General features: G+C 38.0%; 1 protein-coding gene across 4 annotated transcripts in view; it reads right to left on the bottom strand.

The window, feature by feature from the left end:
- Nucleotides 1–27994, bottom strand: part of TRIM36 (tripartite motif containing 36) — a 71309-nt gene that overhangs the window by 29687 nt on the left and 13628 nt on the right. Inside the window, exons 1-3 of one of the 4 annotated variants that reach the window (XM_060235586.1) lie at nucleotides 23251–23492; nucleotides 17046–17283; nucleotides 5061–5386 (exon numbers count right to left, since the gene is read on the bottom strand). In XM_060235586.1, coding sequence (XP_060091569.1) covers nucleotides 5061–5386; nucleotides 17046–17283; nucleotides 23251–23277 — 591 coding nt within the window. In that variant the 5' untranslated portion in view covers nucleotides 23278–23492. Of the gene's footprint in view, nucleotides 1–5060; nucleotides 5387–15821; nucleotides 15841–16993; nucleotides 17013–17045; nucleotides 17284–23250; nucleotides 23493–27994 lie in introns of those variants that run through there. The other 3 variants (XM_060235585.1, XM_060235587.1, XM_060235588.1) reach the window with 3 other exon arrangements.

Raw genomic sequence — 27994 nt, 5'->3', positions numbered from 1 at the left:
AACTATAAATGCAAGTTGATGGGGTGTGAACTGGCAGAGACTGACCAAGAGAGAGATCTTGGGGTCATGGTAGATAACTCACAGAAAATGTCGAGACAGTGTGCAACTGCAATAAAAAAGAGCAATGCTATGCTGGGAATTATTAGGAAGGGAATTGAAAACAAATCAGCCAGTATCATAATGCCCCTGCATAAATCGATGGTTCGGTCTCATTTGGAGTACTGTGTACAATTCTTATCACCACACCTCAAAAAAGATATTATAGCAGTGGAAAAAGTGCAGAAAAGGGCAACTAGAATGATTAAAGGTTTGGAACACTTTCCCTATGAGGAAAGGTTAAAACGCTTGGGGCTCTTTAGCTTGGAGAAACGCCAACAGAGGGGTGATGATATGACAGGTTTACAAGATTATGCATGGGATAGAGAAGGCTGAGAAAGAAGAACTTTTCTCACAATACAAGAACTCATGGGCACTCAATGAAATTGCTGAGCAGTCGAGTTAGAATGGATAAAAGGAAGTACTTCTTCACTCAAAGGGTGAATTCACTGGCCACAGGAGGTGGTAGTGGCTACAAGCACAGACAGCTTCAAAAGGGGATTGGATAAACATATGGAACATAGGTCCATCAGTGGATATTAGCCACAGCGTATTGATGGAACTCTCTGTCTGGAGCAGTGATGCTCTGTATTCTTGGTGCTTGGGGGGGGGGGCAACAGTGGGAGGGGTTCTACTGGCTCCACTGGTGGACTTCCTGATGGCACCTGGTTTTTTGGCCACTGTGTGACACAGAGTGTTGGACTGGATGGGCCATTGGCTTCTCTTATGTTCTTATTAACATACTCAGATTTTACAGACTACAATCTGGATCCTAAAGTTCCATTCTGTTAACAGCAAACACCCCCCCACCAGCAGAACACACTCCTACCAGCAGCAGGCTCTGCCATTAGAGGAACATAACCACAGGATATAACCATATACAAACAGTATTATTTATTAAATTTATTTTAACAAAATAAAGACACTGAACCATAACTACTTTGTAATAAATGCAAGCAAATATTATCTTTAAAAATCATATAAGCCAGGGGTGGCCAACGGTAGCTCTCCAGATGTTTTTGCCTACAACTCCCATCAGCCCCAGCCATTGGCCATGCTGGCTGGGGCTGATGGGAGTTGTAGGCAAAAAACATCTCTAAGTTCCATCCTATTAATTTTTTGAGGTGGGGAGAGCTACTCAAAAGCATAGAAAAGATCAAGTAATATCGTTGATCAGCTTTCAAAATCTGTAAACACAAGAGGGGTGGGATTTGAAAATGACAAAAAGATATTTTCATCAAAGAAACCAGCTATGTTCTATAACCATTCAACTCTATAAATAAATTCTGTCTAGTTAGTGACTCACTAGAACTAACAGAAAAGTATCTGATTCTTCTTGGTAAAATTCACATATTTTAATAACATTCTGAAGTTAGCTTGTTCATTATATAAACTAGCATGCCATTGATTTGATTCAAATTCCAGATGTGTAATTTGGCCCTGAAAAATCAGCCACATGGGCTTTAATTTCAGGCAAGGCCAAGATTCTCAAGTGACAACAGAATATCAACAGAACTTCCTAGTATAGCAACAAGCCATGAAGATGTACTTCACAATAAGATATACAGTATGTGTGACTTGGGGGGAGCATACAAGTCCAAGGAAAAACCAGGATAGCTTTTTAAAAAAGCAATCACTTCTCATCTGAAAATAACCTAAAAATTACAACTTCATGTATAGTGGGACTGCAAGCAGAACAGCAAGATGAGAAAGCATCTTTTCCATTAGTGTCTTACATTAAGTCCAAGGAGTAATTGTCTAAGGCAACACATTTTCTTCATTAGTTCTAAGACTTTTATATGGAAACTATCTAGTTAAATTGTTGATATGCCTTTGCCTCTCATCAAGTTACAATGACCTGCTTCGATATATTTTTATTTTACAAAAGAAGCTGCACAGAACAGTCCTTAGGCAGGTATCTCATTGGAGAAAAATGGAAACATTAAATGTCACAAAAATATATTATTTTCCTTAAAAAAATGTATTTTTCTTAACAGAAGGGTACTTGCTGTTTAATCCAGATCTTTTTCAGTGCTACAAGGGTTTTTTTTTTTAATTGATTACATTAACCCTTACAGTGAATTTCTATAATTAGCCAGAACACTGAGTTGGAAGATGTTATCGTTAAATTTCAATAGCAAATCCACACAGCCTCAAACTTAACGTTATAAGGTTGATTCACTTAAGGGGATTAGCAGCAATTACAGGATCCCATCTGGTTGTTTTAATAGCTGCAAATAACCATTTAAAATAATTGTCCTCCGGAAGTTTGGCAAATGTGAATTTATCCTATTATTACTATCTCATTTAGGATTCTGTCCTTTCCAAGAGCAGGCACAACCTTTGGTTATGTTATTCACAGTTATAGGTGTAGGTCTGAAGAGCTACTTGCACCACTGGTGGGCAATTCCACCCATGGGGGAAGGTCAAATCTCCTGTTGTCACATCATACACCATTAAAAGGTTTTCTAAACAACAGGGCAGCTTTTCTGAATGCACAGAAAACTGAATTCAGAAAGTTGTGTTGTTTTTTTAAAAAAAGAGCAACCACAATTATTTTTGTGTTGGAAACTAGAAACAGGTTACTAACCATCTGGGAAATGAAACTGAAATACAGCCTCAATAAAACAGTGAAAGCCAATAGCCTTGTTTGTTTTACTAAACTACATAGGCTAACATATACTGCTTGGCAAATTTTAATTTCCAGCTTCATTAGACAGAGACCTACAGGGGAACAATTCTCATTCCCACTCGCCTCCTCCGTATGGGTCATTTCTGACATTAAATTAAAATAGAGGAAAGGACATCCACAGTCCTGCTATTGTAAAAACAATGTCAATGAAGACAGTAGAAGGAAAATTTAAAAATTAAGATACTATTGCGTGGCAGCATCCATTAGAATTTTGGGATTTCCTTTCATCATCAAGCAACTAGAAATGTAAGAGTGAACTGGTTTTGAGTTGGTAAGAAACCCAACATAACCCAGTAATGAGACAGGCAGCCAGAAGGTGTGTTCATCTCTTCATCACATGGCATATTCACCTTGTTATGGCACCTTATCATTAGAGATGGGCATGAATTGGCTCACAAAGGAAAATTCATTATGAATTTTGGCCAGTTAATGGTTCGCAAAGTGAAGTTTGTGGAAGGTCAGCCAGCATGAACTTTCCATGAACATTCCAGCTGTTTGTGCCAGTTTGTGAATGGGCACGTTTCTAGCCAATGCCAGTGTTTGCTCAGTCTAAATGTTTGCCAAACTTTAAAATAACGGGGGGAACCTCCTGAACTGCAGTTATTTTGATAGGCATAGGTTCAGGAGTGTATAGATTGGATCCTATGCAAGCCAGAGACACCAAACTCACAGGGGATCTCCAGCTGATTCTCTTCTATCTGCCCTCTAAATTTGGTGAGGATTGGATTCATGGGGCCTAATTGGATTTACAGGGTCTTTCCCCCCCCTGCAAAGAAGGTGCCCTCAGGAAAGTGCTTTCTGAGGAAATGATTGGCCATTAACAATAGATTGTTTCATGGGACATTAATTCATCGTCACTTTAAGTCAGAAGCACCCTGACAGCACTTAATGTGTACACACACATTTACTGTTTAAACGTGACCAATTAATATGCTATGTGTATGATGATAACACAATACTAGCTCAGTGCTTTTATAAGTTTGTCCATACTAGTGTTTCCACAAGCCCTTTTCAAAGATTGTGAAAAGGCAAAAAATCTTCTCAATCATTTTGAAATAGTTTGAAAATGCATTATCAGATTTGCACATTGATTTTTTTTGTTCACAGCTCCTGAAGCTATCAGAAGAATTCAGGTAGTCTTAAATTACTGTACCCTATTGATGATTTCTCTCTCTCTCTCTCTCTCTCTCTCTTTTAAAAAAATTGTTTTCTTCTCTTCAGATATACCACAAGCTTCGCAGCAGAGCCACAGTCAGTATGATTGCCACTTCAAAGTTTATTTCACAGAGGCCATTCCTCAGTAATTCACACAACACTTGGACAAGTATAATGCAACTATTTACATTTCAGGTACGTAAATAAAAAAACTACTGTTTTATAATGCTTCAAATACAAGCATGCATACTTTAGCATATGTAATTATAATGAAGTATTACAGTCCTAACAAAGCGATGAACAATATTTAAACTGTCATAAATAGATAGATAAAGCACAAGGCAATCAATGCTATGTTGCCTTGTAATTACAGTGTCAAGATGGATATTTTATTTCAATTTACTTTAACTTGTAATGTTTCCCATGCAACATACTTCTAAATTGAAACTAGAAGTAAAACACAGCAAAAAGATACTAAACATTTTTGAAGTCCATAGTCACATTCAAACACTATAAATGTCATAATCTGTTAATGCTAAATAAACAAGCACCAAAATAAATAAAACTGCAACTTCAATCTATATGAATAATCCTGTCTAAAAGGAAACTTGAGCTACTCTAGATCTTAATGTGTTTGTAACATCTGAATGTAAAAATAGTTTAAAGCCAGCCCAGACTATTTCAAGAGTGCTAGCTTTGTACTATTTTCAGAGTATAACAAATTCAGAACTGTGTTTACACCCAAATTCTACTTTGACATGTAAGTATATAAAACACAACACTCTCCAAAATATACCCTACAAACATAGGAGGTATGTGCATACATAAGGGCTCATTCCTCAACCACTGTAGTAACCAGGGCTTATTTTGTTAAAAAAAAGCCCAGCAGGAACTCATTTGCATATTAGGCCACAGGCCCTGGTGCCAAGCCAGCGAGAACTGCATTCCTGTGTGCTCCTGCTCAAAAAAAAAAAAGTCCTCGTAGCAACATGTCAAAAGCTAAGCAATAGATAGTTAGGAACTGAACAAGAAATTTTGGGGGGAAAATTCTCTGCAACAGTTCACACACAAGTTATACACACACTAAACAGAAATGCTGGTACTACAAGATACTTACCTTCGGCCTGAAGTTGGTAGTTGGTCCCACATATTCATGCTGGGCTTTCAAAGTTCCCCAGGGATGATGTATTTTGAAGCATTCATTGCAGTAACTTGCGCTACAATCCATGCAGCTCTTTGTGGATTCTTGTGGTGGGGATTTACACAGATCACACATAATAGCTGTTGCCGCCCTTGCTGCCTGCCTGTATCGTTCCACTATCGTTTCCAAGGTGAAGTTGCGAAAGAGGCCATTGATGCCACGCTCTCCCAGTTCTATATCATGCCGGCATCCAGGACAAGGGAAAGTAGTTGTCCTAGGAGTCAATGAATTGCGTTTCCAACCTGTTTGGATGGCAAGATCTGGTTGAGTTACCATACAGTAAAATAAACGGCCTGATATATCAAGAAGCAAGTAAGTGATACCTGCTAGATACTTCTTTAGGAATTTAGATTACAAATTCTGTTTAGTGAGTACCATTCAAAGTGGCATTGTACAAATGTTACTCAGCTACATAACACATTCAAATTGCTAATCTTTGTAAAGAGGATGGCTCAGGAATATCTCATATATAGCTGCCACTACATAAGGATCAATTACTTGGACCAGCCAAGAAATGAGCCCTCTTCAAATGCTAAATACAGAATATCAAATATCAAATATTTGATTCTTAGAAGACAAAAACTGGAATTCTCAAGATGGTAACTTCAGTTTTTAATCCAATGTGAGCAACCCACAGAGACAAGAAACAAACTTTCTTGCATGACAATATCCCAGCATTCAAGTGACTCCAAATCAGCAGGAGAGCACATGACAACTGTCAGTCTTGCCTTTGCCTAAATTAAAAACTGTGTGCTAAAGGTGTTTATGTAGACAATTTTAATTATCATGAAATATCCTTCTGGTGGAAAATCATTGTCTTAAAATATACTTTTCTATAAGTTGCACATGTACATTTCATGACTTAAAACTCTGTTCTCAGATAAAGAGCAAGTAAGTAAAACAAAGACATTTGTCCCATAAAATGCTCCAAGGAACCTTCAGAACGTTCACTATTCTTAGATTCACAGAAAAATGTGTTATTATAGTGATTCATGCATTTATAATTCATCCCAAACTATAAATTAAAATTATGCTTGTATTTAAAATAAATTTAATCTCAGAAAACCCTGCAACAAGGATATGAGCAGCACATGCATGATACAAAACAATAACTTAAAAGCCTTTACTGAAATATACTTTAAGCATGCCACATACAATTTGAAGAACACAATGGTCTGGGGAGAAAAATGATATAACATGCAACATGCAAAAGAATCACCAAAACAGTCTAATGCTGCCTAGGATAGCAGGCAACCAATGTCACTCTAGTTCAAGCTATTTGCCAGTTACACAAGCAAAGACAAAATCCAAAATAAGTTACACACACATATACATGCACAACAGTGTAGTGGTCAAGCTTAGACAATGCAATCTGAAATACTTAGCCAGTAGCATGCTCCCTTAGTGTTAACACCTGTGAGCCTTCTTGTTCAAGCTAAAATATGGAGTTAAGTTCCACAGAACTGTGACACCTTCTTTCAGTAACTTAAAAGTTAGAGAAAGTATGATGAAAGCATGATTTTATATACATACTGGTGACACCATTACAATAATTTATACATCCAAAAGATCCAAGATTTTCCATCCCCTTTCATGTAATCTTTGCTCAGACAAACAGCTATGTCATGCATGAACTGTACTTTTGTACAGTTTTTAGAAGTTATATCCTAGCTAGTTGAAAAAAAGAGGCTATAATTAAAGGACAGGCAAATGCCTCCACATTGTGCTCCATATTTGATTCCAATAACAAATTTCTTAGGATACTCTTTACAGGGCTAATAAGAACTGCTTATTCTCTATTTGCCTTTCATATCTTAAATTGTATTGTTTCCAGTGGCTGAGAAGAACTGTACTTCACCCACTGTTTTCTCCTGTATATGTGCTGAACTTGAGTAACACAATTTTATAGCTTTGTGGCCAGGGGTCATTTCATAGAAAAAAGAGGAGCCAGAGCTCATTAGCACAACTCATTTGCATATGCCACACATCCCTGACATCATCAGAACGTGTACTAAATTATACCAGCTCAGCATCTACCTTAAAATGTTTCTTGAATTATAATTGACATAATAAAACCATACTCCCATCATGCTTTTTAAATTATGTTATCCTATATGGTCACAGTGACATGATAAAGATTTCCATCTGTCTGCTTTATGTGTTTTGGTTATTTCCCCATTTTTGTGGGGGAAAAATATTAGAAAGTTTGTCAAATCTTAGAGTTCAGCAAAATTCTCACAGGGAGTTTGAACAATGGAGCCTAGAAGCAATTTTTTTTTTGGGGGGGGGGCATTAAGAAATAAAGAGCACAATAACATTTAGCGGTTCAGGAGCTCTCCTCCTGTGAGGCCTGTCAGTGGCTAAAAACACATTATCAGTACCACCTTCCTAGTTCTGCTTCCCTTGTGACTGAACTAGAAACTAAAGGTGCTCTCCAGCAAGGCCAGTAACAAATGTGCAATGAGATGGATGCAAAAAAAACAGAATTCTCAACATTCTGAAGTGTAACTCAGAACAAATATCAGAGTAACTAGAAAGGAGATTTAAAAATCTTGAACTTAAGGATTTTTTAATACAGTGATATCACCAGCATTATGAAGGACCGACCATAAGAAAAAAATTGTGGGTTTTTAAAAAAAAAAATCAAAGGTGACCATTTTAAGGTCAACTGGATTCCTGTATACTTTATAAATCATTTTTGCTCTCACAAGACAAAATATTTTTCTTAATGATTTTTGAGACAGAATTGAGCTACAGCAAGAATGTTCACAATCTGAGAATTTTAAATTTACTAAGTTTCAGTGAGTTGTATTTTGATCCAAGATACTCAGCTTTGCTTTCGCATAAAGCAGTGGTTCTCAAACTTTTTGATGCTTCTTCTAAGCTTACTGTACTTTTCAGGACCCCATTAGTAATGTAACCGCATACTACTTTTCCCCACTCCAACACAAAGCATGAAAATCTTATACCAATTAATACTGAACGAGTTTACATTTGAAGCCACAGCCCTCAGTTTGCAAGATCTGACCAAGGCTGTTAGTTATAGGGAATTTGGGGCATTAGGGGGTTATTAATTCATTGGATTACCATAAATTGGAAGCAACTTGATGGTGCGTAACACAATACACATTCATAATTAGATACCATTATTGAGCAACATGGCCACTTCTCATATTATGCAGAAGCAAATTCAAGTCCACGATCAAGCTTCCTAGAATATCCTCTCCTAGTTCACCCTATATCTCCATCTCCATCAAAACCCAACTGCTTAAGGGACTTCCGGGGGAGGAAAATGTCAAGCTGAGCTGCTTCTCATAATGGGAGCAGGCTGGAACTTCTGTTCGGGGTAGTGGAAGGCAAATTAATGCCTACTGCCTACTTTTCTCAGTCAGAGATTAGTCCAAGATATGCACAGGAAACTTTGAGGAGATTTACCTTGGCTAAAAGGGAGTCCCGGGGGGGGGTGCTCCTTTGAGGCTTTGAGAAGAGTTGCATTTTCATCATCATTCCGGGAAGAGTTGCATTTTCATCATCTGCAGAAGTTTTCAGAGCCATTTATTTGACATAAGCTTGACAGAATCCTAACCTTCTTGGACATTGCTAAACATCTAAAGTTATGTAAGACTGGTGGGAACTTGGATAATTGGAAGAGAAGGTACAGATTACTATCTTTCATTCTGGGCCTATTTACAGCTTAATGGAATAAATTTAAAAGGTGGGAAATAAAAATCTAGAAAGTTTGGAAGAAGAAGGGAGGAAGAGCTGAAATTTGGACTTTGTAAATATAAAGGAGAGTGCTAAAAAGTGGAAAGGAATTTATTGTTTGGTCTACTTGTGGTTTTAAAAAAAGAGCACCATCGTCACAGATCTGCAGCACATTCAAGCAATACAGGAAGTACGTCAAGTATCGTAAGATCTCCTTACCAGGGTGAATGAGACTTAGTGGCAAGTAAAGCAGGAAGTAGTGGCTGGAAAACCTACTGTAGGAATATAACACCATTGAGAAACATCAGCGGCCATTGCTTGGAGGTTAAAATTAAAATAATGTTTTTAAAGTGTTTGGGACATTAAAAATTGTTGGAATTAATTTAAAAGAGGATGATAAATATTATTGGACATATTATTTGTGTGGACTTTAGACATTTATGAAAGGGGGAAAAATTTAAGGAGCAGTAAAAAGTCGTGACCACCATTATGAAAGATTTAAAAACTTTAAAAATAAATATCTTGACTTTGGGAGCTCTGAGGACAGCGAAATTAGGCTTGTTATAAAAGGCAAGTCCTATTCTTTTGAATCTGATAGTTGAAATTGAAATTGGTGAGGTCCAAATTTTCGCTGTTTTTTAAATGTCAGAACACAAGCAACCCCGTACTAGGGCTACATCACTGGAAAAAATGCAGGACCAATTAGAGGCAATGGAGACCAGAATGATGAGAGGTATGAAAGAGATGATAACTGAATCGAAAAAAGAAATTATTGAAGAGATTAAAAAGGATATGGAAGATCTCAGAAAGGAAACAGAGGAAACATCTAAGAAAGTGCAGGAGGTAGAAGGTAGAATGAATGTATGATTCCTCCTTGTTGAAAATGCAAGAAAAAGTGACAATCCATGACTGCAAATTGATGGAGACTCAGATACATCTGAGAGGAGTACCTGAAAAGGAAGATGGCGATCTAAAAGACTAAATAATAAATATAATTGCAGAATCTTTAGAGGAAGATCCTGAAGAGACTAAAAACATGTATGACTATATGTACAGAGTGAATTCACTTTATGCCAAGAAAAATAACTTACCAAGAGATGTGGTCATAAGATTTATGACAAAGGAAATGGTGGGAAGGATCATGAATAAAAATTTTGAAAAGACACTGATAGTGGGAGGCAGCAGAGTAAGAATCATGAAGGAGTTGCCAAGGCAAGTGGTAAATGATAGAACATATAAAAAGCTGACAGAAAAATTAAGAGACAATGGAATAAGGTTCAGATGGATAATACCTGAAGGTTTGAGTTTTGAACTTCAGGGGGAAAGAATTACAATTACAAATGTACAGGAAATGCATAGATTTTATGAAGAAAATAATTTGCACCATGATGGATTACAAATTATTGTCTTGGAATGTTAATGGACCACAAAAAAGAAGGGCAACATTTCATTGGATTAAGAAACAAAATTGTAATATAATTTGCTTACAAGAAGTTCATATTAAACAAACGGATTATAAATTTTTATGGAATAAACAATTGGGAGTAGAATTTTTTTCATTGGTTGAACAGAAGAAAAGGGGAGTGATTTTTTATATTAAAAAAGAATTGGAGCCCAAATTAGTGTTTAAGGATAAAGATGGAAGATTTGTAGCAGTAGAAACAATATTAAATGGAAAGAAAATGTTGTTATTGGGACTATATGCGCCTAATGGTGCAAAGGATGGTTTTTTTAAAGACATTATACAACAGCTTGATGAACTGACTTATGACCAAGTTTTGATAACAGGAGATTTTAATGAAACAGTTAAGAATTCATTGGACAGATCTGGAGGGGGGAAAAATAATAGTAAAGAAGGAAAATTGCCAAAGTCTTTTTTTGAACTGGTTAAACAAGAAAATCTGGAAGATATATGGAGGAAATTAACCCTGAAGTTTGGGACTATAGTTTTTTTTCAGCAAGACATAAAACTTTTTCTGGAATTGACATGTTGTGGGGAACTAAAGATTTAGGTCTTATAACAAGGAAGATAGAGATTTTACCTACGATTGGGGCTGATCATAACCCAATAATTTAGATTACAAAATTGTCCAAGAAGTTGAGAAGATGGAGATTGAATGAAGATTTGCTACAGAATAAAGAAACAGTGACATACTTAGAAAATGAAATTAAAGCTTTTTTCCAAATGAATGACAAAGAGGACATAGATTTCCAGATGGTCTGGGATGCTCATAAAGCAGTAATGAGAGGAATGTTGATTACTTTGAATAATAAGGACAAGAGAGTAAAAGAGAAACAGATGTTGGACATTCAAAATGAAATAAAGAAAAAAGAAGGGAATTGAGAAAAAGGCCAGGGAAAAAGAAAATTATAAGGGAAATTACAATATTACAAACTCAAATGAGACATCTGTTAAATAAAGAAGTGGAATGGAGTTCGAAAAGATTGCAGCAGAAAACCTTTGAGGGAGCAAATAAACTGGGAAAGTATTTGGCTTGGCAATTGAAAAAAAGAGGGAAAATAAAATTATTAATAAAATTGTGGTAGATGGAAGAGAAGTGATTACCCAAGAAGGAATAAAAAGATAATTTTTTAACTATTATGCCAAATTATTTAAAGGTGTTAAAATAAAGAATGAGAAGATGGATGAATATTTACAAAAGATAAAAATAGAGCCCTTAACTGAAAATATGCGAAAAGTTTTGAATGATCCAATTGAAAGAATAAAAATTGAAGCAGCAATCAACGCAATGAAAAATGGAAAAGCACCTGGGCCAGATGGATATACAGCTAAATTTTTTAAAACTTTCAAAGAGGAATTAATACCAAAGTTGCAGAAGTTGATGAATATGATAAGAATAAAAGGAAAAATACCAAACACATGGAAGGAAGCTGTTATTTCATTGATACCTAAGGAAGATAGAGATGTCACAAATGTAAAAAATTATAGACCAATTTCGTTATTAAATAGTGACTATAAAATATATACAAGAATCTTGGCAGAACGGCTTAAACAACATTTGATAAACTTTAAAAAGGAAGATCAAGCTGGTTTTCTTCCCAAAAGGCAAATAAGAGACAATATTAGAACTGTAGTAAATATTGTAGAATATTATGAAAGACATCCAGAAAAAGAAGTAGCATTATTCTTTGCAGATGCAGAGAAAGCATTTGACAATTTAAACTGGGACTTTATGTTTGCAGTAATGGAAAAAATGGAGCTTGGAGAAAGCTTTATAAGAATGATAAAAGCAATATATTCTGAACAAAGCGCAAGGTTATGCATAAATGCAGATCTTACAGAAGATATGAAAATCAGCAAAGGTATTAGACAAGGTTGTCCACTTTCACCATTGTTGTTTATAATGACTCTTGAAATATTATTGATGCAGATACAAGAAGAAAAAGATATAGGATTAAGAATAAAAGGATTCACTTACAAATATAGAGCTTTCGCTGATGATATAATGTTTATAAATGAAAACCCCATACAAGTTACACCTCTGTTGTTAGCTAAAATACAAGAATATGGGAAGTTGGTAGGACTTTGTATTAATAGAGAAAAATCAAAAATTCTGTGTAAAAATATGCAGATAAACAAACAACAAGAATTGCAGACACTAACGGGCTGCAAAGTCACCTCCAAGGTAAAATATCTGGGGGTGGAGATAACAATGAAGAATATTGATCTGTTCAAAAATAATTATGAGAAGTTATGGCGTAAAATGGATGAAGACATGCTAAAATGGAACAAGCTTAATTTGTAATTGTTGGGTAGAATAGCTGCAATTAAAATGAATATTCTACCAAGAATAATGTATTTGTTTCAAACTATTCCTGTTGTGAAGGATAGTAAACAATTTGATAAATGGCGAAGAAAATTTTCAAAATTTGTGTGGGCCGGGAAGAAACCAAGGATTAAAATGAAAATTTTGACAGATGCAAAAGAGAGAGGTGAATTTCAATTACCAAATTTAAGATTATATCAAGAAGCAGTTTGTTTAGTGTGGATAAAAGAATGGATAACGCTGTTAAACAGAAAACTTTTAGTGTTGGAAGGTCATGGAAATAAATTTGGCTGGCATGCATATTTGTATTATGGAAAAAAAGATGGACGGTTTTTTCTCTCACCATTATATAAGAAATAATTTGTTAACTACATGGATGAAATATAAGAAGTATGGAGATTAGAGAAGACTGTTATGGATAGTACCGGCGGAAGTAATAAAAATAACAGCTGAGATAGGGGAAGAAAAGTGGTTGTCATACAGTCAACTATTAAAAATACAAAGTGGCAAAATAGAACTGATAACTGCTGAAGAGTTGAATAATAAATATGATTGGTTTCAAATGCAACAAATAAAGAGCTTGGTGGAGAATGATATTAAAACTGAAGGAATAAGGAAGGAGCAAACAGAAATGGAAAAAGTTCTGCTTGGAGACAATGATAAATTAATTTCAAAAGTATATAAATTACTTCTACAATGGTCTACAGAAGATGAACTAGTGAAATCTCAAATGATTAAATGGGCAATTAATGTGAATAAAGAAATACAGATGGAAACTTGGGAATATTTGTGGAAGAACTCTATGAAACTCTCAACATGTCAGAATATTAAAGAAAATTGTTTTGATGTACAGATGGTATATAACTCCTAAAAATTGGCAAAGATGAATAACAAGATGCCAGACAGATGCTGGAAATGTAAAAAGCATGAAGGTTCTTTCTACCATATGTGGTGGACTTGTGAAAAAGCTAAAAAGTTTTGGCAGATGATTCAGCAAGAGATTTCTAAAATCTTGGGATATGAATTTAACAAAGTTGCAGAGACTTTTCTGTTAGGATTACAAATGGAAAAATTTCCAAAAGAAGACAGAACTTTAATCTGGTACTTGCTCTAAGCTGCTAGGACATTGTATGCGCAGTTGTGGAAGCAAGAAAAAATACCAGAGAAATGGGATTGGATTGTTAAAGTTATGACATGGAGTGAAATGGATAAGTTAATGAGAACTTTAAGAGACTATGATTTAGAAATATTTAAGATGGAGTGGAAGAAGTTCTGAAGATATGTAGAAAAAGAATGGAAAATAAAAGGACATTGGACAATCTTTAATAATGATTAAGTACAAGTGGGGAGAGGATACGAACTTTGGTTCTTATTAATTAGGGGTACCTTTTATAATGATGTTTTGAATTTAGTATACCGGTGGGGGTCAAGTAATGGGGGGAGGGGGAGGTAGAAAGTAATATATGGGGGGAAGTAGTTATTAGTGATATAAGAAATTGAATATATTCACATATATTGCTAATAAAAATTGTTTGAAAATCAAAAACCCAACTGCTTAAGAGAGTCTTGATTCACTTTTGGGTCCTGCATCACAAATTGCAAACTACTGCTTTAAAGGTAAATGTATTCCTCAATTTAGTGCTGTAAGCTGTTTCCAATACCAAGCTTTCTCAAATACACTCATAAAAGAAAAAAACTGACATGAACAATCAGTGCAAAACTTTCACATTTGTGCATTTGTACAATGACATCACTGAATCCAGGCTGTTTATGTGGGTCTTTCAAGAGAACAGAGTAAGACTGAACACATTATGCTGCCTTGCACTGGGTGCATTCACATGGCAACTGGTTGCAAGTGGATTTTGCTATTATTAACACAGTAAAAATCCAGCTGCAAAGTGTGTTATTTAGTGTGTGTGTATGCACCAACTGAGTCAGACCACTGGACCAACTAAGTCAGCATTGCCTACTCAGATTAGCAGAAGCTTTTCAGAATCACAGCCAGAGGCCTTTCACATTACCTACATCCTGGTCCTCTTAACTAGAAATACTGGGAATTGGACCTGGGACTTTCTGAAACCAAAGAGTAATTAATATATGGAATTCATATTCGCATGAAGTGGTGGCAGCTATAAGCATAGACAACTTTAAGAGGGGACTGGATAAACATATGGAGCAGAGGTCCATTAGTAGCTATTAGCCACAATATACTCTGTCTGGGGAAGTGACACCATGTCTGGGGAAGTGATGCCCTGTATTCTTGGGGGGTAATAGTGGGAAAGCTTCTCGAGTTCTGGCCCTCCTTATGGCACCTGGGTTTTGGCCACTGTGTGATAGAGTGTTGCACTGGATGGGCCATTGGCCTGATCCAACATATCTTCTCTTACATTCTTATATTCCAAGGCTTACCAAAGCAAAAAAAGTAGTAAATCAACACATGCTGGTGTAGTAGCAGCAGGAAACATTGTTTATAGGCACAGTGATGCCATATAGTGTTTAGGAGTGGCACATGAGTAGCAATCAATGGAGGGCTAGCAACAGCCTCTTAAACAACCTAAAGGGGTGTCTGTAATCCCTCCAACAGAAATCAATGTTGCAATGAGGCAATGACCCACCTCTGTTTCCAGGAAAAGTACACGTTTAAAGCAATCAGTGCACAATACGCCATTTTAATACAATTGCCACTGATAACTTCTGCTTCACTAACTAATGTACTATTACATGAAGTGTTTTGCAATACATTTCCTCTCATAATATGATGTGCTAGATCAGAATATATTACATCACTAATACTCAACAATGCTACAAACTATAACTTTACAATTGCTAAAGCAAAGCCAAATTAAAAGGCTACTATAATTTTTAAGTTCAAGTTCGCCTTTATTGGCATAAAAATATCAGAACAAATTAGTTAAAAAAGAAAATGGAACCATCGCATATACATTTTTTATTTGCATGAAAATTATTTTAGATTGTGAACAAAGAGACATTAACACATGGGAATCCAGTTCACCTTTAAATCTGTTTTGCAAAAATCGAAGTAGTTGCCCTTCCCCCCAATAGTATTATCTCTAGCCACTTGCTAAGTTTGACCACAGATGTTTAAAGAACTATAGGTCAAAGATATTTAATAAGATCCAAATACTACACTATCTACATTTTTACAAAAGTTAAGCATTTCTACCTCTCCACCCAAGAGACCTCTTCTGTGAGGCTGTAAACAATGAACAGAGAGCTGTTTTAAGAAACAGAAAGGATTTTCTATCACAATATACCCAAGATAAAGCACCAGTTGCCCTCTTTCCCACTGCAATTAGATACAGTAGAAAAGAAGAACAACTTGTTGCAATTCTGTGCACACTTACTTATAAGTAAACCTGCATTAGATCAGGCAGCACAAATAAGATATAAGAGGGAGCACTATTTCATTATACAACGTCCTTTAATACCAACAGAAAGTCCTCATTGTATCTAGCTGGAGGAGGGGGGGATACCTTTATTCAACTATTTATTATTAGATTAGACTTGCAGAGGTAATTTGAAATCCTCAACTAAACAATTCAATGCCAACTAACCAGTTGCAGAACACCAGTGTAGCAGCTGATGTAACAGTATTAAAATTTCTCTGTTAAATAAAATCTCATATATCTAAGTATTCACAGACACTATTTTGAAGATTCTTGTTCAATTCTGCATCTATCATAGTAACATCAGTAAAGTTCATAGCAAGAAAGAATGCTGCTGTGAAGAGTTTCAGCACCACACTGGTGGTGAAACCATATATAACTGAGAAACCACAGAATAATAATAATAATTATTATTATTATTGCTGTTATCTTCTGAATCACCGCATCCTGGCCCAAACCAGGCTCTGGGTGATGTAAATCAGGTAAAAACTATACATAGGTTAAAAACAATACAATAATACAGATGAAAACAATAAACTTTTTAAAACCCCAATGGTATTTTGCTAATTGTGTTCTTCATTCAGGTTATTGGAGCATATAGGGGGATAGGGAGAAAAACTTCTGGGAGATGGGAAGAAAGGAAAAGCCATTGTTGTCCTTTAATCACGCTTTTATTAAAATAAGAGGAACTTATTTCCAGGCAGAAAAAAAAATTAAAATAAAAAATGCCAATGAACACGAATAAAAAAACCAGAAATTAAAACAGTAAAAAAGAGGCATATTCTAAGCAAAGTGATGCCACCTCAAGGAATCACAACTTACTAGAATGGCCTGATGACACTATATGGGATCTGTTTCACTCAAAACATATGCTCTAAGAACACTTAATGATAACAAATGAGTTACAAAGGAAGTTATACTTTTTAGAATGCTTTGATTATTTACAAACAGATTCCACTACTCAGACTTTGTGTTGATCAAACAGGGCTTCTTGTACATACCTGATCTACTAGCCCTGTCAATCCTATCCATGCTAGGTGAACTAATCCGGATACGAGGGCTACTGTGATTGGAAGTCTCGGAAGCAGCATCATTGAATGAATCTTCAAATGTGAAGTAGAGAATTTCTTTTACACATTTGTGGCAGATACTATGTTGACAAGGGAGAATAAGCGGATGGGTAAATAATTCCTTGCATGCTGGGCAGATGAGTTCTCGTTCAATGTTCTTAATGGTAACCTGGAAGAAAGCAAGATGGAATAAAAATAAAAAAGAGCCTATATACCAAAATGGTGTGGGTCCATGTAATTTGAGATAATAAAACCTACTTGCCAAATTTTTAAAAAAATCAGATTTAAGTTCAGGACACATTCAGCCATTATGATAAACTGTGCCTCATTAAATTTTCATTGTGATACGTAAGTGCAAGCAGTCCTACAAATTAGTTTGTCATTTGGCACAAAACCAGGATTTCAAACTAGGGTTTGTAGCCAGTTTCTTAAGTTTGTACTAATTGTGGCTTGGTGTGACATCCAAATTCAAATCCACAGTTTGTTGAATGGAGTATCCCCCTCGTGGAAATCCAAGGTGCCGGTGCTTACATAAAAGCCCTCTATGATCTGGAATCACCATATCTCAAGAAAGACCTCTCCCTACATGTTACTATGTGGCAGTTTTACTCTTCACAACAATGATTTCTTGTCTACGCCCCCTTTGCCTATGACATGCTCTACAACAGCCTGGACTCTTTCAGTGACTACCCCATGTCTGCAAGAAAGGCCATGGTAAGTTATTCTGCACAGCTTTTGGGACAGTCCAAAGGTAATATTTCCTCCAACTGCATACAAAATGTTTTTAGAATGGCAATTTTAATGTAGCTTTAGATATATTTTATTTAATTGTGATTTTATGCAATTTTATTGTTGTTATCTACCTTGAGTCCTGAGTTGGTCACAAAAAGGAAGGAAAGGAAAGATCCCATGTGCAAGCACCAGTCATTTCCAACTCTGGGGTGATGTTGCTTTCACGTTTTCACAGCAGACTTTTTACAGGGTGGTTTGCCATTGCCTTCCCCAGTCATCTACACTTTCCCCCCAGCAAACTGGGTACTCATTTTACTGACCTCGGAAGGATGGAAGGCTGAGTCAACCTTGAGCCAGCTACCTGAAAACCCAGCTTCCACTGGGGATCGAACTCAGGTCGTGAACAGAGCTTAGGACTGCAGGACTGCAGCTTTAACACTCTGCAGCACGGGGCTCTTTTTGGTCAGAAAAAGGCCAGCATAAAAAAACATTTGAAATAAGATCCAATAAGGAGACAAACAGAGCTTTATATTCAAACCACAATTTTTTTAGGTTTGATAACTACCCAGTATGCATTGCAAAAATCTGTGTTTACTGGGAATCCATCCTCACTATACTCAAACATAAAGTTACTTTAAACTAACTAAAAATAACACTGCTGCAGCAAAGAGCAACAAAAATGAGTTAACTGCAACCAGGAATAGAGTTTTAAATTAAATTAAGTTTTTAATTTATTTTTTTTTTGTGGGGGGGACTGAACTTACCTCAGAATTTGGTCAAAAGGCAGGAGACATTATCTTTTCTTTTAAAAAAAGAGAGTGCTGGAACACAGACCTGTGTGGAAGCCCAACTACCCGTACCAAGAGAAGTCCTGCTTGCTAAACAAATACATGGGAGGAGTAAAAGGCACCCCATTATGTCCAGAGGTACTTTATTATTTCATACTTGTTTACATGGAAAGATTGAGGGGATGGTACTGAACTAGTATGACTAAAAAGAAAAGGTTGCAACTAAAGCATCAAGACCCACAGTGGCCTATACCCAATCACAATCCAGAGACTTAAGGGCACTTAAGTTTTCTTAAGAGAGAGTGTAAATATCTGCCCTCCATCTCACTGCTGCCTCCACTATGCTGTTCCTGAGGGTCTACAAACTGCCAGGAACACATTTTTAGTTAGATGCAGCAAAAAGCAGGAACTACTGGAACTTACCACCACTTTTAAAAAGAACACAAGTGCCCTTGAGTCTTCAGAACTGTGTGGATTGGTAGAAATAAAAGTTTCTCCTTCCTATTTATATCACCAACTGGAAACAGAAAGTTAATGAATAAGCTCCAGGTGACTTCTCAGGTATATTGGCTTGCACTGTAAATAAGAGATCTGCTGCTAAAGGACAGATGGTACTCCCCCTGTACACATGTTTCTCTCTGAATGGCAAGGGGCACAATAGAAGAAAATAAACCCAAAATACAGATACAAAAGGTACCCTTCAGAAAACCCAAAATACAGATACAAAAGGTATCCTTCAGAAAGCTACCTCTTATTTTTCAAACTGCTCCGCCCTCCCTACAAAAAATGAAGTAAAAATTTACCACAGTTGCCATTCTACACATGCTTACCTGATATAAGCCCAATGAACTTAATGGGACTTGCTTCCAAGCAAAAAATGCATTTGATCTGACTGCAAAATACTTTTAAAATTTACTTTATAACTCATTTTTTTTCCCAAATGAGAACTCAATCAGCTAATATTTTATCCTCAAAACTATCCTGTAAAGTAGGTTAGGCTACGAAAGTGACAGTTATCAACTGTAATGTTCCTGCTTCATATTCAGATAACATTAAAATTACGACTGCGGGGTGACATGATAGTGGTTTACAAGATAATGCATGGGATGGAGAAAGTAGAGAAAGAAGTACTTTCTCCCTTTCTCACAATACAAGAACTCGTGGGCATTTGATGAAATTGCTGAGCAGACAGGTTAAAACGGATAAAAGGAAGTACTTCTTCACCCAAAGGGTGATTAACATGTTGAATTCACTGCCACAGGAGGTGGTGGCGGCCACTAGCAAAGCCACCTTCAAGAGGGATTTAGATAAAAATATGGAGCAGAGGTCCATCAGTGGCTATTAGCCACAGTATATATATATATGGGCCATTGTTGGACTGGATGGGCCATTGGCCTGATCTAACATGGCTTCTCTTGTGTTCCTATGTACATGCTCCCTTTGAGGACAGTATTCTGTCTTTCATACAACAAGCAGACCTTAAACCATCATCAACAAAGCTGCAACAGATTACTGTAATGCACAGTTACATGAAGCTATCTTTGAAAACAATCTGGAAATTTCAATTGATCCAAAATGCAGCAGCCAGGGGTTGGTTACAGGGATCATATCACTCTGTGCTGAAAGATTTCTACTAGCTGCCTATTTCCAAGCACAATTCAAAGTGCTGGTTCTTACCTGTAAGGCCCTAAACAGCTTGGGGACAGGGCACCCAAAGGACTGCCTCCTCCCATACTATCCAACCTGCCAATTAAGATCTGCCTCTCCAGCCTTGCTCTCAGTGCCCTTGCCTGGGAGGAGGTGTGGCAACTAGAAAAAGGGCATTTTCTCTGGTGATCCCTCACCTTTGAACACCCTCCCCCTTGAGATTCTCCTGGTGCCTATTTTACCCCCTTTTAGGCACCAGGTCAAAACGTATCTTTTTACCCAGGCTTTTAATTAGGAGTTTTATCTTACCAGCTTTTGGTGGTGGGAAGAGCCATCAAGTCACAGCAGTAATCCCATAGGGTTTTCAAGGCAAGAGACCTTTGAGGTAGTTTACTATTGCCTGCCTCCATGTCATGACCCTGGTATTCCTAGGAGCTCTCCCATGTGATTACTAGCTGACCCTGCTTAGCTGCGATATTTGACAAGATCGGCCTAGCCTGGACTATCCAGGTCAAGGGTTTAATGGTCTGCTTTTTTGTATGAATAGTTTTTATGCTGTTGTATCCAATAACTTTTTTAAAGGGCTTGTTTTTTTTATAATATTGTGGTGGTGTTCTAATTGTAAGCCACCACAAGCTGGACACTAAAGTGGTGGCACAAAAATATCCTAAATATGAAACCAAATCAAAATTATTTAATGCCTCTGCATGTTGTTTTGCAAAATGTCTGTCTAAATAAACCATAACCCCTAAATAACTTTATGTACATTATACTACTAACAGCACTGTTACAACATTTTAATTGCCACAAATTATTTCATTTCACAAAGCAGACCATTAAACATATGCACATTAATCAAAAACAACAGCACATCAATTTCCTAATTTAGGTTTTATTCTGAGAACTGTATTCTCAACCAGTGCCATAGCAGGGTGGTGAATCCCATGACAAGAACAAAAAACAAACACTATATGGAAAGTAGTAGAACACAAATAACATATTATTTATAGAACATATTAATGTATGAAGCTATGATCAACTGCATCATTAACTTTATTTACTTGCACTGTTTAGAAAAGTGGTATTTTGAAAGCTGGTATGGGAAATAAGCTGCATAACCTTAGACACACATTGGTGTGTGTGCATCAGTTTGCTCTGTCCCTCTTCCAAAGCACTGTGAACAAAGCACATTGTTAAGTAAGAGAGAAGAGATGTTTGTCCCAGTTACAGTTCAGTCAGAGTAAGTTATAGCCTGGTTGAATAAACTGGGAGATGGTTCTGCAGTGCCCTGCCTTTTGGGAACAGAGCTTTGTGGGGCTGTGCTGTTAACAATTCAGTGAGTGATGATCAACTCACCATTCATTCTCCAGAAGCAAAAGCTGCACTTTCCACTCCTCCAAAGAAAGGGGGAAGGAAGCAGCTTTGTGTCTAAGTCACCAATACACAGGATAGCCAAAGACAATAGTTTTTGAAGAAGATGACAGAAGAATGGCAGCAGTATCTCTTCCAATAGTACACACATCCCTTAATTAGATCCAACTGCTGTTTTGATCAAATGGGTTTCAAACCACTACAGAAACTGTGAGCAGACAGAACAGTTATAACAGTAGCCTGCATTCCACGCAGTAACCATCGCGCCATCTGCAATTCTCCAGCATTTAGTAGTTGAGTTTGGCAAAAATCTGTGCTAAGTGGAAAGATTGCTCTGCCAAAGCAATCCTGAAGAATATCCCAAGTTGTCATCCCAGTTCATGCCACACCTAGCTGCAACTGGCTAAGAAGTATGGTTACTCAATGTACATGTTTCAAGAGCAAGACTCTTGATGTGGATTAGTTAATCACTGTGATTTACAAAACAGTTAACCTGTACTCTTCCAATGCATGGAGGGACGGTGGCTCAGTGGTAGAGCATCTGCTTGGTAAGCAGAAGGTCCCAGGTTCAATCCCTGGCATCTCCAAAAAAGGGTCCAGGCAAATAGGTGTGAAAAAACCTCAGCTTGAGACCCTGGAGAACCGCTGCCAGTCTGAGAAGACAATACTGACTTTGATGGACCAAGAGTCTGATTCAGTATAAGGCAGCTTCATATGTTCATGCTTGTGTGTAAGGAATGAAACTCATATCGTTGCCACAGGGTGTAGAACAAGGCTATTCCAAATTAATATTAACTACAGACCAGATCTGGTGTTCCTGGACATCAGCCAGTTTTGCAGCACCATAGTTATTCTCCATAATGTACCACTGATTTTTACATGAGTGAACTATGAATTTTGGGTGTGACACAAACATGCATCTATTTTCACTGTGTGTCAGCACCCATCGAACAGCCAGAAATAGCAGCTTCCCAGCACCCATATCAACATACACTATTATCAGTATTCTGTGTGTGTGTCCTAGTAGAAGCAGCACCAATGTTCCTAACAGATTTCAAGCGACCCTGGCTAGGCTGCAACAAATGACAGCTCCTCCTTAGGGCAGAGTCCACCAAGTGGACAACTGCAGCAGGAGGATGAGTTTGCACAAAGCTTTGGTAGGAGTAAGGCACACCCAAGTCTGCAAGAGCTGGAGATTTTTCTAAATTAAACACACACGCACGCACACGAGGCAGCTTCCCAGTGCAGGAAGGGCAAAGGAGCAGTCAAACTCTACGAGAGAGCGGGGTGAGCTGGGACACGCTCTGCGCTCTTTCTTTTCACAGCCGTCTCAAACGGGAAGAGAGGAGAAGGGGAAGCACCGCGACTGCCAGGAGACTCCCTCAACTCGTGAGAGGCGCGATCCTCGCGCTCCTTACTGCCCGAGGTGGGGGGAGGACTCCACGCAGCGGAGGGAATCTCCTGGCATTCTTCCCACGAACCTGCCCTTCCAGCGCCTGAACCGCGCCTCGCTCGTGCTTCCCGTTTCACACCCGCGAAGGGAGATCGGCAGGTTCAGCCGCCACAGCCCAGTCCTAGTCCCCCTCACAGGCACTCACGGCGGGTTCCAGACGATCCCCCTCCATCCTGGAGCCGCCTCCGCTCCCGGGCTGTTGAGTCGACGATGCCCGGTGCGCGCGTCCACGACTCTCTTACTCGCCGGCTGACTCCCCGAACGGCTCTGTCCGACCGTCCGCCCTCCCCCCGAGAGCGTGCGGCGTGAGGGAAGGGAGAAAGAGAGCGCGCGCCCAGCGGCTACGAGGCGCCCAGCAGCTGCTGCCTCTGCCCGCAAGGAAACTCCGGCAATGTCCTGGAGGGGCGGGGCTAGGAGGGGCGGGGTTTCGGGGCCGCCTGGCAACAACGCCCACCACACAATGGAGGCGGGGCGCCACCTGGCGCCTTTGTCGTCCGACCCCTGTCGCAGCGCTGAGGCGTTTGACTCGACGTCGTTGGCGGCTTTTCCTCGCTTGGCTCTGTAACGTGAGGGAGTGGACCAGCCATGTCCAAGGTAGGAAGGAAGTCAAACGAAACGGTTTCCCTTCCTTGCCTTCTAATAGGACTCTGCGCGCCGGGACCGCCCCCAAATCCAGCACACCTCACCTAGGGTTGCTGCTGCCTTTCCCCTGTTAGTTCCTTGCCAGGCAGAAATTCAACAGGTGGAGCGTTTCCTGGCATTGAGACTCCGTCTACAAGGAGAGCTTTACCTGTTGCTGGCAGCTGCTGAAAACCACTGACGTCTGGACTGGAGAAAGATGGCAACCCTGGGTGGAAGACTACAGTGGGTGAATTATTTATTTATATAGTACTGCCAATGTCCATGGCAGGTTATAGAACAATACAATAAATTAATTTACAAAAATGGACTAGTCCCTGCCCAGAGGATTTTACAATCTCAACAATTTACGATTTCAACAGTGGGAAAGAGGACAGACTATCACTGTGAGAAAGGAAGTTCCACCCTAACCCTTCAGTACAGAAAGCACTGTTGTATTTATGTTTGTTTCTTGTTTAGCCTCCAAATTCTGCTTCAGTGGAATATGTCACTCTGTCTCTTGACCATCAGTAGGACAGAAAAATGAGAGACCAAGTAGAGGCTATTTCATGCTAAAACAATCCCCACTCTTAGGTATGTGCAAGAAATACTTTTTAAAAGTTAAAATGATTCCAAACCTGAACATATTAATAGCTTTCCATAAGATATGATGTGTTAAAAGTGATTAAGTATGGAGGGGCTTTGTTTTTAAGTGTGGGAAGTGGACTGAGAAGCAGTCTGCTGGAGCCCTAAACTGAAAGACAAGATTATAATCAGAATTCCCTTTCCATCTGCCATTTCAGGATGCTATAAGCCTGTCAGGGTTCCAACCACTTTGAAACTAAAAGAGTTCTGAGCATGAGGATTAGTAAAAATCTTCCTGAGGAAAAGTAAGATCTTCCTGATTCTAACTAATTACATCCTTCCCAGAATTCTTTACGCTGCCAAGGACAGAGCCCTTAATAGTTTACATAAAGAACCAGAGGTCTTTTGGCACTTTTAAGAGATAACAAAATTTGATTCCAGCATAAACTTGGGTGTAAAAGCCCACTTTTTCAGATGCAGTAGCATGCTAGAATGGAGGATGCAACCCATGAGAAATCTCATGATACTATTCTCTGTAGAGATCCCAATCTATTATTCCCTTCAATTCCTTGTGGAGCTCCTAGCTTGTTATAACTATTCTGCATACTTCTCACTTTATCTGAGGGTAAAAGGAGAGCTTTCTGTGCTCCTAGCTGCATTCACTACTTTTAAAGATATCATACTGCCTTTTTCTTTTACAAGGACAGAAGCAAATACCAAATCCTAGAAGCATTGATATTGCCCCTTTGTAGTGTTACCCCATCATACTTAAAAACTAGTATTAATTTACATCAGACATTCATGTGGTTAAGTATTAAATAAGGAATGGGGAACAAGGAACCCATTTCATCCTCATTGTTGAATCTTTCAGTGATAACAAACAGCCCTGACTGAGGTCACTGGATGTAAATTACTTGCCCTTAGCACAAGATTTGCAAACCACTCCCTTGCTAGTTCTGCTTCCAGCTAGCTTTCACCTTCAGAAATAAAGGCTCTCAGAATAATCTAACAAGGGCACATTTTCTTGATAAACCAACAGGGGGGGGATTTCCAGTCCAACTAAAATTTAGCAACCCACTGGAATAGAATTCTCACTTTACTGCCAGTGGTAGCTCCTGAGGTGTTCTTTAAGACCAAGCCCTTAAACAAAAAAGGTGCTAGGCTAAAACATTTTTTTACACCTAGGGTTTTAACTAGGGGATCGATCTTTTAATTTTTTTAAAAATCTGCTTTTAGTATGAGGATCTACTAGATTGCTGGATGTTCTATCTTTTGTTTTTTTAACAGCAACTTTTTAATTATTTTATCTTGTTTTATTTTGTGAGCTGCCTTCAGCAGGTGTCTGAAAAGATGGCATATAAATGTTTATCTCTTAAAGTTAGGATTGGAAATAAAGGCAAGAAGAGGACAAATCTTATCTTTCCTCAGCTTCCTTCCCTTCCCCTCAGCTTTCTTCATGAACTCCTACTTCTGCGGTTAAGCAAAATTATTGTAGCTTCAAATCAGACAATAGTAGCAGAACAGTTTTAAAGTTATTTAGTGCATAAGACAGATTCTTTAATATTTTTGTTTTCTAGACCAAAGAAAAAAGCATTAGTTAAAGGCAAAAACAGAACTTTTTAGATAGACTTACTCAAAGTTCATATTTTATCTGAACAAAACTAATGGATATGGCGCTAAATGACCCACACTAGGCTTAAATATCAAAATGATTTCTGATGTTCCCAAGGCAAAGCCCAAAAGAAGAACTACTTAATATAACAGTGTTTTTGTTTATATTACTTAGTATAGCCTGATTAATGCAGAGCTAGCAGTTGTAAGAAAATATATTTAAGACAATCAATCTGAAGTAGGCAGCAGACATTCTCTTTGTTCATATTCAGCACAAAACATAATCTCCATCCAGAGAGGGGGAACAATGCCATCTGCGGTTATGAAGATTAAGCTTCTAAAACACATATTATCTAGAACTCACAGATAGTGTCCTTGGCTGGCATTTTTAAAGTCTTAATTAAAATAAATTGAATTAGAGTCTGCCTCATACTTGACCTACATGTTTTGAAAAAGGTCTTTAAAACAACTGCCATCAAAACACTTTTTGGTTTCCTTCTACAACTACCCATATTGTGACTAACCATGCAATCCTAACAGTGCTTTTCTAGAAGTAAGCCCCACTGAATAGACCAGTATAGGATGGCACTGTACGGTTCAAGGAATTTTATTACATCTTTGCCTACAGGTTCCACTTTTTAAACATGGAAGTGAGATTGGTATTGTCTTTTAAAAATACAAACAATTGTTTTTAGAATCTCAGGAATAGCATTTTGTTTTTATTACCATCATTTAACCTGTTTCGCAAGGCTTTATGTCTATGCTCTTGTTTGTAAATTTATGTACATTTAACAGTTGAACTAAAATATTATTTATTATTATTATTATTAAACATTAAAGACATATTCAGCTTTGGATGAAAAAAGCCATTAAGTGGGACTTGGAACAAGTTGATCAAAAATTGTTGTTAGAGTTTTAAGATCTCAGATCTACAAAGCTGCATGGCTAAATTTTAACAAGCGCAGGAAGCACTTCTGATTTCCTGGGCTATTTTTGAGCAAGAACACACAGGAAAGCAGTTCCAGCTGGCTTGGCAGCAGGGTGTGTGGCCTAATTTGCAAATGAGTTCCTGCAAAACAATGGTGACATCATGGGTGTGGCCTAATATGCAAATGAGTTCTTGCTGGACCTTTTTCTACACAAAAAGTCCTGCTGATTTCTATATGAATAATTTATGCACATGTTCGGCAAGATGCAAAGCAGAAGAGCCCGGGTTCCTGACACTACATACCAGGTCAAACCACACAACATGAAATAACAGGCAGTGGAGTATCAACATTTTTCAGTGCTCACCTTATATTAAAAGTGGTGACTTCCATCTACAGTTTGAAGTGGTACAGTCAATGTTACCACCTCATTGCGCTGCATTTTTAGACCCAGCCTCATTGGTGAAAATGTATGTTACTTGAGAATTGCAGCCTTCACTTAATAAATCCACAGGGACTATTATGTCATTAAAGTACAACATGCCAAAGGCTGAAAAATAAGGTTTGCTCCTAAATTTTTGGGGTGACTCCTGAGGCTGAAAAAAAATTGTGAAGCCCTGTGTCAGGGTGGAGAGGCTTTGGATGACTACTAACACCCACACACACTTACCTCAAAAATACACCAGTACAATGTGGGTTTCTGACTATACAGGTATTAGGGTGGAGGGGTGGCCAACGGTAGCTCTCCAGATGTTTTTTGCCTACAGCTCCCATCAGCCCCAGCCAGCATAGCCAATGGCTGGGACTGATGGGAGTTGTAGGCAAAAAACATCCAGAAAGCTACTGTTGGCCACCCCTGGGGTAAACAGTCCTGGGCCATGTCATGGAAAAAATAGGATGTAGTCAGGACTGTAAACTTTCTCATACCCCAGGGTTCCACCCCACCCCTGATACAATTTAAATGGTTTATGAATATGTGTGTTTGATGTGTTGGTATGTTTGTGGAAGAGCACCTCATTTCGTTGCTCTCTTTTTGTTGAGAACAATGACAATAAATTCATCTATCTATCTATCTATCTATCTATCTATCTATCTATCTATCTATCTTATGTCAGCAAATGAAGTAATATAAATCTAAATACTCCCTCC

The sequence above is a fragment of the Heteronotia binoei genome, chromosome 4 (assembly GCF_032191835.1).
Source record: "Heteronotia binoei isolate CCM8104 ecotype False Entrance Well chromosome 4, APGP_CSIRO_Hbin_v1, whole genome shotgun sequence".
Lineage (NCBI taxonomy): Eukaryota > Metazoa > Chordata > Lepidosauria > Squamata > Gekkonidae > Heteronotia > Heteronotia binoei.
This window is presented reverse-complemented; position numbering and strand designations above follow the sequence as displayed.